The sequence below is a fragment of the Pagrus major genome, chromosome 13 (assembly GCF_040436345.1).
Source record: "Pagrus major chromosome 13, Pma_NU_1.0".
Taxonomy (NCBI): Eukaryota; Metazoa; Chordata; class Actinopteri; order Spariformes; family Sparidae; genus Pagrus; species Pagrus major.
In genome coordinates, this window is record NC_133227.1 from 1,123,578 (window position 1) to 1,134,570 (window position 10,993).

Sequence of the window (10,993 nt, forward strand, 5' to 3'; positions counted from 1 at the left end):
CCAAATAAAATCAAATTCAGTCACAGTAGCTCCTTATAAACAGACAGGTTAATAAGCAAAGAATCCAGTTCAGGAGTTTCAGTAAACTGAGGTTTTAATTGTGGTCTTGGTCATGTTTTCTGAGGGGTCTGGCTGTCTTGTCCCACAGTGCAAAAGCCGAATGAAACACTTTTATACAGTTTTTTTCTCCACCCAACAGATCCCAACAATGTATCTAGATATACATCATTTTTCTATGTATTAGGTATTTTATTATAGTTTAGAAAATGGCTCTACAAGCAGAAAATAAATGAATGATTTGAAGGGCAAAAGACATCAACATACCTCCACAATCCGTATCACTTAAGATGAACCTGTTATCACTCCCAACATGATTGACTTGGTCTTTAAATTATGAACTAGTTATTAATGTTCTCTGATGGAAATAAAGGTTTGCTCCAATCACTCATATTTATACAGACAAGAATAAAACTGGCTTATATTCAATTGCAATCAGTTTCAAAATGGGGATATTTGACTAGAAATGTGGTCAAACTGTTTAACTGCGTATGTAAATATGGTACATTTCTGTCACAAACTTTGCTGACTGGGTTTCAGTGTTACTTAGAGTCACAAAACAATAATTACATGTTTGTTTTGTTTGAAAGTTAATTTGGAAGACTCATTACTCATTACTGTATTGTTCATCCATATTATTCATAATTAGAGGACTGAATGTTATCTCTGGAGATGAATGAAGGAGGTATTTCTACTGCACGCTGGTCAGACATGCAGACACTCAGTGGTCTGAGTCCAATCATATGGAGTCGCTCTGTGACTTTCATCAGTGTAACAGGTGAGTCACAAGTATTCCGGTCTATGTTTGACTTAATGATAATAATGCATTATATTCACCACTCAGGATGGTTTCAATACGCTTAATGCCAAATGCACAAATGTATATGTCTTCATTTGAAGTATGTGATTGGACTGATAGGTAATATGATGAATTGTTTCCCTCTTTTTCAGACTGGTGAGCTTCTAAGCAGAGGCTGTCCTCGGACACACAGGCTGCAGAGTTCAGTGATGTCTTTTCTCAGGACTATTTCAAACGACTCTCTCATCATTCATCCTCCAGGCTTCTATATCATCGGATTTGAGACATTTCCCTACATAACCATCTACATTATCTTCCTCGTTTTTGTCTACGTGTTTACGCTTGTGTTAAATATTTCATTGATCTATATAATTGCCCGTGACCACTGCTTACACACTTCGAAATTTCTGGCTGTTCTCAACCTCGCAGTGATTGATATCATCTTAAACACGAGCACTATTCCCAGCATGATTAAGACATTTCTCTTTAAGGACAACTTTATTCCATTCAACCTGTGTTTGCTTCAAATGTTTGTCTACTATTCTGCTGCACCTTTGGAGTCATATGCACTCGCTGTACTTGCCTATGAAAGGTTGATCGCAATATGTTTCCCTCTGCGTTACAACTCAATCAACACACTGCGGAATATGTCCTGTATTGTCTGCCTGACTTGGTTTGTAGCTCTCGGAACAACAGCATATGCAATAGGTATAATGACTCGACTGTCTTTTTGTAATTCTGTCAAAGTGTTCAGCTATTTCTGTGACTATGCTCCTGTGTTCAGACTGGCCTGTAATGATTATACATTGCAGTGGTCTTTGGCATCAACTTCTAGTATGGTGAATCTGATGGGGCCCTTAACTTTTATTCTTCTGTCCTATTTTAGCATCCTGGTGACTGTGTTCAGGATGAAATCAGTCAGCAGTAGAATGAAAGCTCTCACCACTTGCATTGAGCACCTCGTCCTTGTTGCTGTATTTTACATTCCCTTATTCAGCATATTCTTCATTGGGCTTTTTGTGGGCTCCATCGACCCGGACCAGCGTGTGCTTAGCCTGTCACTGGCCTCTTGCCTCCCACCCTGCATCAATCCTATTGTATATTCTTTGAAAACCAAAGAGATTAAAACAAGAGCCCTGGCACTGCTCCACAGAATGAAAACAAGCCCTTGAGAACTTTCTTTCCATCTGTGGAAGGTTTTCACACTCTCTCAGTCCTTGATAGAGTCAGGACCGTATGTGATGAGACAAAAGGGGCCTATTTTACTGATGCTCTGCCTGTTTCAACTGCATTTAAAAACAGCAAAGTTTCCACATATTTGTCTTATTATTAAGTAGTGTGTTTTTCTCACGGGTCTATTATTATTGTTCTATTATTATTTTAAATCTCACCAAACTTAGCAAGTGAATTAAAACATGTCCTGATTCTTTCGCAATAATATTTTACTGACTTATTTGTACATATTCACATGGTCATCACCAGTGTTTTACTAATGAGCTTTATTAATGTGTATGTTGTATATTACTGTTGCATATGTTCATGGTGGAGTTAATTTTAACTACTTATATACTGCCGGGTAGTTTAATCTAGAACAATAAATCATATTCAATAGCATCATTTGTACATATTTGCTTGTATTTGATGTAGTTGTGTGATATTTGTACATTTGACTGCTCTTGTCCTTTTCTGTTACTCCGAACACTCCTTTACATGTTATCACTGTATCTCACATTCATATCCCCTTTATACAAATTGTCTGATAAAACAGTTAGTCTCATTATTGTGCTTACTGAAACACTTGCAGAGCTTTGTAGTCAGTGTGCTGATTCTTGTACGACATAAATGCCCTCCATTGATAGCTTTTCTTGCATATCTTTTAATGATTCAAATGAGCACCATGTTAGACATAGTTAAATAATTAAAAATAAGATATTGACTAAAATAATACCTTTAAACCTAGCTTTAGTCACAAGAGGAGATTTGCATAAAAAGCTCACAATAAATGAACGGGAACCATTTTAAATTGAGTTTAAAGACTGAATGGAAGTTAGAGATTGTAAGTCCTAAAATAATTTATAAAACAAAGTATAAACATGTCATTTGATGAAACAAAAGATTGTCAGAAGAAACATGGTGGAGTATCTAGGGAAAGACTTCTGCCATTTGTCTTGCAGCCCTTTGAAAGTAGGTGTAATCTGAATTAAACAACCAAATGTATATCCACACTCATTTCCCTCCATTCTTAATTGTTTTCATTCCTAATAGGTGCAACTGAGATTAATTAGTGTGAAGGTAAAACAGTAAATTGGTCGTTTGTTAAAGTTGTGGTCATTAACCAAAATTCCCAGGTGATGGCTTCACAAATTGGGCTCATTGGAATCATTTTGTTTTGGCTCAACATGGCCTCTTTAACGATAAATGCATCCTTGGGGAACATTTTGCAGTTTAAGAGTCATTATATGTGTTTCATCATCATAATCATCATCATCATCTGCAACTGCTTGCCTTTGCAGGGTTGCGGGGGCTGGACACAGTTCAATCATATGTGTTTGTAAATGTTTATTCACTTTTGACGAACACAGCTCACAAAATTTCTAGTATAGAGCGTCTCATTTTTTCCTAAAAAGTTTTTTTTTAAAATAAATTCTTGTAAATTTTCTTCCTGCCTATTTTCATTTTGTGAAAACAAGCCTTACTGTTCAAATCAACCAGTGATTAAACTGTCCGTTCATTGCAACGTGAAACTCTGTCTGTCTGTTCACTAGAGGTCATGAAGGTCATAGTGGGTAGGAGTAACCGCTTCTCCTAGTTTGTATATTACTAAAATGTTTTCATGGTTAATTATTACTAATAAATGTAATCACTCAGTAACAAATTTAAGTGTAGGCAACAGACACACTTTGGTTAAGGTTAAGATACCATTTTAATATTACAAGTATTGCCAGTACCTAAACATAAAAACCTTTTATTAATGCTGTACTTACTCCGAGTGGATGGACTTTACTGATATGTTCAGTAGCAAAATTTCTTATATAACATAATTTCTTCATTATGTTAACAGAAAATGCAACTCGGTCTGCATTACACTTCCCTCAAAACGTATAAGCTGTTGCAAATTAGTTGGATATAAATTTATGCAGCACTTGCAATAAACAAAGTTGACTGGACCTCAGGTTTCTGAGCAGATCTCATATATTGTATTTGTATTGTATGTTTCATTGTATTGTTAAGCAACTTGTATTGCAACTTTGCACAAAAGGCACTTTTTAAAAATAATAATGTTCAAGTTGAAGTTGAAGAGTGCCTAAAGTTAAAAGAGAAAAAAAAACTTTGAAAAGTAAATGAAGAAGGTGGCCTCTTCCACTCTGACTGAGAAACTAAGGGTACGACTAGGACTAGGTGATAATTAAATATTATTGTTTACTGACATTTATTAGCATCATTAAATCACAATAGCATAATAGTGTAATTTTAAAAATTCTGTTTAAATTGTGTAAATTCATGAATTTGAGCAAAATTTTATAAAATTTCCATTTTTTTCTTAGAAGAAAGCCCCTATTGTGACATATAATCACATTGTGTACTGCAGATCCAACATACTTAATAAAGAGACAATAACTGAAATCATTTAGCAAATAATCTTCCTCTCACCTATGATCCTTTATACTTTTGCTGTTTCCCATCCTTTCCTTTAAATCCAGATTATTCCCCATATTGGGGCAGTTTGTTTGACTGTGCCAGCAGGGCTGTGTTCAAAATGTATTTTATGCGACAACATTTTGTTTTTTATGCAAAACAAAATGTGACACTTACTTTAATTTCTTTAAATGTAATTATATTTTTGGATTTCATTTCCATTTTTTAAGCTGCATTGACAAAAAGTATCGTCAACTACTGAAACTACTGAATTGCTACTGCAGCAGATTTTTTTTTCAAAAATATTGATATATTCACACATATGTGTGTGTTGATTTTCCCCATGGTACAGAATACTTACGTATCGAAGTTAGAAATTTCAGTATCGTGACAACACGACTAGCAGGGCAGGTCACTGGAGGCCACAGGCTTAAGCTGCGAGACATGAAACGTAGGGTGAACAGGTAGGGATGCAGGTAGCTTAAGACGGACGGGGGAATTATTTATTTTTTCCACTTCAAATGGACCCACAAAGCGTGGAGAAGTTTGCGGGACTCCACCTGAAGAGGGAGATCACGGGAGGAAAGCAACACTTTTTGTCCTGGTTGGTATTGGGGAGCAGGGATGCGATGACGGTCTGCCAACCGTTGACTTCGCCGGGTGGTAAGTGTAATTGCATCCTGAGCAGCCCTCCAAACCTCCGTACAACAGGTGATGTGAGCCTGGACGGAGGGGACAGCAATGTCGCTCTCCTGAGCAGAGAGGAGAGGTGGTTGATAGCCGTAAGCGGCCATAAACAGGGTCATTCCTGTAGCTGAGCTGGACAGCGAATTGTGCGCATACTTGACCCAAGGGAGAAAGGAGGACCAGGAGGTAGGATTGTGACGCAGCGAAGGGCAGTCTCCAGGTCCTGATTCGCTCTCTCTGTCTGCCCGTTAGACTGGGGATGATAACCTGACGTGAGACTGGATGTGGTGCTGAACGCCTTGCAAAAGGCCTTCCAGACCCGAGATGTAAACTGGGGACTGGCTTCTTGAAAGCAGCGTCAGCTGTGGGAGTCCAGATGAAAGGTGAGTTGGTGGAAGTTCGTTGAGTGAGAGGGACAGCAACATGGCTGTAGTCCCGAATGAACCTCCTGTAGATATTTGCAAGTCCCAGGAACCTTTGTAGCTGCTTTCTGGTTGATGGTGTAGGCCACTCCTCCACTGCTTTGATCTTGGCTGAGTCTGGCTGGAGTTTCCCTTGCGCGATGGCGTAACCCAGGAAGCTGACCTCAGTTGAATAAAACTCACACTTGTCGGGCTTGACATAGAGTTTGTTCTCTAACAGTCTCTGGAGCACCAACTTAACCTGTTTAATGCATTCGTCCAGGGTCTTGGAGAATATTTATATGTCATCTAAATAAACTAACACAAAGTGGTTAAGCATGTCTCTGAGTACGTCATTGATGAGGGCCTGGAATATGGCTGGAGGATTAGAGAGGCCAAACGACATTACCTGGTACTCAAAGTGGCCAAGGGGAGTGTTGAATGCCGTCTTCCACTCGTCTCCCTCCCGGATGCGGACTAGGTGGTAAGCGTTCCGCAGATGCAGTTTAGTGAAGATATGGGCGTGACAGAGAGGCTCGAAGGATGGGTCAATTAGGGGTAGAGGGTATTTGTTTTTTACCGTAATGTCGTTTAGTCCATGGTAATCGATGCAGGGGCGTAGGGTGCCATCCTTCTTACCCACGAAGAAGAAGCCCCCCCCCCAAGAGGAGATGAGGAGGAACGGATTAAGCCAGAGGCCTTGGAGCTGTTGATGTATTCCTCCATCGCCTCCCTCTCAGGGCGTGACAGGTTGTAGAGGTGGCTGGAGGGCAGAGATGTGCCAGGGAGTAAGTCAATACAAAAATCATATGGGCGGTGAGGTGGTAGGGACAGTGCTCGTTCTTTACTGAAAACAGGGGCTAAGTCATGATATACAGGCGGCACAAGGGACAAATCCGGAGGTCTGGAAAGGAGAGGAGCTGACACCTTTAATGCAGTGGCAGCAGACTGGAGACAGTGTGTTTAGCAGAAGGTGCTCCAACTGGATATGGTAGCTGCAGTCCAATCAATGTGAAGGTTGTGTAACTGTAACCAGGGGAGTCTCAGCACGACTGGAGAGCAGGGTGAAGGGATGTTGTAGAGCTGGATAAGCTCCCGATGATTCCTGGAGATGGTTAGAGTGATTGGCAAGGTGCGATGGGTGACGCCAGCCAGCCACCGCCCATCTAGAGCGCTTACAGTTTTTGGGGTGTCGGGGGCCTCGGTAGGGATGAGTGATTGTTCAACCAGGGAGGTGTCGATGAAATTGTCATCAGCGCCGGGATCCGGAAAAACATTTAAGGGTAACGAATCATGTGACCATTGGAGGGATGCTGGGAGATTTATACGGACAAGAGAGCTGGAACAGGAGGATGTCTGGCTCACCAATGTCCCCTCAGTTGGTGAGCCGGACCTTTTGGCAAATCCGGGCAGGAGTCGAGGAAGTGTCCCAGCAGACCACAGTATATACACAGCTGGTTATTTCTCTGGCGTTGCCTTTCCTCGGTGGGTAGACGAGATCTCCCCATCTGCATGGGTTCCTCCAGGCCAGCAGGGGGAGCTCTAGAAACCCAGGTGGGAACTGAGATATTCTGAGGTGTAGGCAGAGAGTTAGGGACCTGGCTGGGGTAGGGGCTAGCTAGCCTGCGGCTGGTGGATGTCTTTTCTCCCATTCTCTCCCTAAGGCGATTATCTAAACGAATAGCTAACGTTATGAGTTGCTCAAGGGACGCTGGCTCTTCTCTAGCAGCTAACTCGTCCCGTAAACTATCCGATAATCCCCTCTTAAAGAAACTGACGAGCGCGGGCTCGTTCCAACCAGTCCAACTCCAGAGGAGAAGTGGGTTGGGCAGAGCTCGAATTAGATGGGTTACTCACAGTGGCAGGAGAGGTTGAGGGAGGCGCAGTTTGCTGAGTGGTAAGCAGGTTTACTTGTTGACCCATCTGAGTGACGTTGGATGTGAGAGTTTGGAGTGCTTCCATGACCTGCTGAAGCATCTGATCATGCCTCTGAACGAGGGCACCTTGTGCATTCAGAGCCTGAGCGATATATGCCAGATCCACTGGGTCCATCTCGTGGCCAGATGATTCTGTTACACTCGGTAGTATTTTATAGGACCCAAAAGCGGACACGAGGCAGGATGACAGGTGCAAAGTTATTTATTTACAGAACCAGGAGACTGCTGGTGGGGGTGTAAGGCTGCACAGGCGTGAGTCACACAACACACAAAAACACTAGTAGATCACAAGAAGGCTATTCGGGCTGAGCCATATACCGCATCTGGTTGACATAATCATCTGGCAGCAGGTAGCGTGGAGAGCCCAGGCGCTGATTGCCAACCTGCTGCAGGTGCGTGTGTGTCAGCAGCTCCAGTGACGGGAAACTCCGCCCAGCATGTCACTGCACCTCTGCAAGCATAACAGAAACAAATAACATAACACAAAAACACAAAAATCTACCACAGAATATGGGATCGTGACACTTGGTCTTTAAATAATGAACTAGTTATTAATGTTCTCTGATGGAAATAAAGGTTTGCCCTAATCACTCATATTCATACAGACAGGAATAAAACTGGCTTATATTCAATTGCAATCAGTTTCAAAATGGGGACATTTGATTAGAAATCTAGTTGTGTCATCAAACTGTGCATGTAAATGTGGTACATTTCTGTCACAAACTTTGCTGACTGGGTTTCAGTGTTACTTAGGGTCACAAAACAATAATTACGTGTTTGTTTTGTTTGAAAGTTAATTGGGAAGACTCATTACTCATTACTGTATTGTTCATCCATATTATTCATAATTAGAGGACTGAATGTTATCTCTGGAGATGAATGAAGGAGGTATTTCTACTGTACGCTGGTCAGACATGCAGACACTCAGTGGTCTGAGTCCGATCATATGGAGTCGCTCTGTGTAAAACTATCATCAGTGTAACAGGTGAGTCACAAGTATTCTGTTCCATGTTTGACTTAATGATAATAATGCATTATATTCACCACTCAGGATGGTTTAAATACGCTTAATGCCAGATGCACAAATGTCTTCATTTGAAGTATGTGATTGGACTGATAAGTAATATGATGAGTTGTTTTCCTCTTTTTCAGACTGGTGAGCTTCTCAGCAGAGGCTGTCCTCGGACACACAGGCTGCAGAGTTCAGTGATGTCTTTTCTCAGGACTATTTCAAACGACTCTCTCATCATTCATCCTCCAGGCTTCTATATTATCGGATTTGAGACATTTCCCTACATCACCATCTACATTATCTTCCTCGTTTTTGTCTATGTGGTTACACTAGTGTTCAATATTTTATTGATCTATATAATTGCCCGTGACCACTGCTTACACACTTCGAAATTTCTGGCTATTATCAACCTCGCAGTGATTGATGTCATTTTAAACACGAGCACTATTCCCAGCATGATTAAGACATTTCTCTTTAAGGACAACTTTGTTCCATTCAACCTGTGTTTGCTTCAAATGTTTGTCTACTATACGTTTGGGAAATTGGAGTCATATGCACTCGCTGTACTTGCCTATGACAGGTTGGTCGCAATATGTTTCCCCCTGCGTCAGAACTCAATCAACACACTGCGGAATATGTCCTGTATTGTCTGCCTGACTTGGTTTTTAGCTCTCGCAGTAACAGCATATGCAACAGCTATAATGACTCGACTGTCTTTTTGTAATTCTGTCAGGGTGTTCAGCTATTTCTGTGACTATGCTCCTGTGTTCAGACTGGCCTGTAATGATTACACCATGCAGTGGTCTTTGGCATCAACTTCTAGTATGGTGAACCTGATGGGGCCCTTAACTTTTATTCTTCTGTCCTATTTTTGCATCCTGGTGACTGTGTTCAGGATGAAAACAGTCAGCAGTAGAATGAAAGCTCTCACCACTTGCATTGAGCACCTCGTCCTTGTTGCTGTATTTTACATTCCCTTATTCAGCATATTCTTTGTTGGGCTTTTTGTGGGATCCATCAACCCAGACCAGCGTGTGTTGAGCCTGTCACTGGCCTCTTGTCTCCCACCCTGCATCAATCCTATCGTATATTCTTTGAAAACCAAAGAGATTAAAACAAGAGCCCTGGCACTGCTCCACAGAATGAAAACAAGCCCTTGAGAACTTTCTTTCCATCTGTGGAAGGTTTTCACACTCTCTCAGTCCTTGATAAGAGTCAGGACCGTATGTGATGAGACAAAAGGGGCCTATTTTACTGATGCTCTGCCTGTTTCAACTGCATTTAAAAACAGCAAAGTTTCCACATATTTGTCTTATTATTAAGTAGTGTGTTTTTCTCACGGGTCTATTATTATTGTTCTATTATTATTTTAAATCTCACCAAACTTAGCAAGTGAATTAAAACATGTCCTGATTCTTTCGCAATAATATTTTACTGACTTATTTGTACATATTCACATGGTCATCACCAGTGTTTTACTAATGAGCTTTATTAATGTGTATGTTGTATATTACTGTTGCATATGTTCATGGTGGAGTTAATTTTAATTACTTTATATACTGCTGGGTAGTTTAATCTAGAACAATAAATTTTATTCAATAGCATCATTTGTACATATTTGCTTGTATTTGATGTAGTTGTGTGATATTTGTACATTTGACTGCTCTTGTCCTTTTCTGTTACTCCGAACACTCCTTGACATGTTATCACTGTATCTCACATTCATATCCCCTTTATACAAATTGTCTGATAAAACAGTTAGTCTCATTATTGTGCTTACTGAAACACTTGCAGAGCTTTGTAGTCAGTGTGCCGATTCTTGTACGACATAAATGCATCTTCTAAGTTAAGCTAAGCTCCTTCTCAGGGTTCATTACACAACAAAGAGGCCCTCCATCTGAGAAATTAACTGTATTTGAGCTTAGATATGTACGTGGTCATTACGTTATATAACTTTCTAGTATTTAAAATTTGACCTATTTTCACATTTTTAAATTGTACAAACATAAAACTTTGATGTTCTTTTATTGACATGAGGTAGATGAATATTAACTACTTAAATAACATTTTGTGCTTCAGTTCAGTGCAGTATTTTTAAAACAAACATTCAGGGATAATTAAAATGCACAATTAGACTTGATTTGTTATGTTTATTACTGTGAAATGACCAAGTGACTGCCAGAACCAGTTGAAAGAATCTATCAGGCTAAAAAAGAAAAAATGAAAAATCCCAAACCAGAAGGTTAAAGGTTACTATGAACATCGTATGCATGCGGTTCAGTTAGCTAAAAGTGCCCGTGTCAGTGATAGCCATGTTGGACGTAATTAAATAATTAAAAATAAGATATTGACTAAAATAATACCTTTAAACCTAGGTTTAGTCACAAGAGGAGATTTGCCTAAAAAGCTAACAATGAATGAACAGGAACCATTTTAAATTGAGTTTAAAGCCTGAATGGAAGTT

At 40.2% G+C, this 10,993-nt stretch overlaps 2 protein-coding genes across 2 annotated transcripts; both read left to right on the plus strand.

Moving 5' to 3' along the window:
• Nucleotides 1-1,065: 1,065 nt before the first annotated feature.
• LOC141007232 (olfactory receptor 2AT4-like) lies at nucleotides 1,066-2,028 on the plus strand. Its single transcript, XM_073479582.1, has one exon. The coding sequence runs from the start codon at nucleotides 1,066-1,068 to the stop codon at nucleotides 2,026-2,028; it is 963 nt and encodes a 320-aa protein (XP_073335683.1).
• A 6,698-nt stretch (nucleotides 2,029-8,726) lies between these two features.
• LOC141007233 (olfactory receptor 2AT4-like) lies at nucleotides 8,727-9,689 on the plus strand. Its single transcript, XM_073479583.1, has one exon. The coding sequence runs from the start codon at nucleotides 8,727-8,729 to the stop codon at nucleotides 9,687-9,689; it is 963 nt and encodes a 320-aa protein (XP_073335684.1).
• The last annotated feature ends 1,304 nt before the right edge of the window (nucleotides 9,690-10,993 follow it).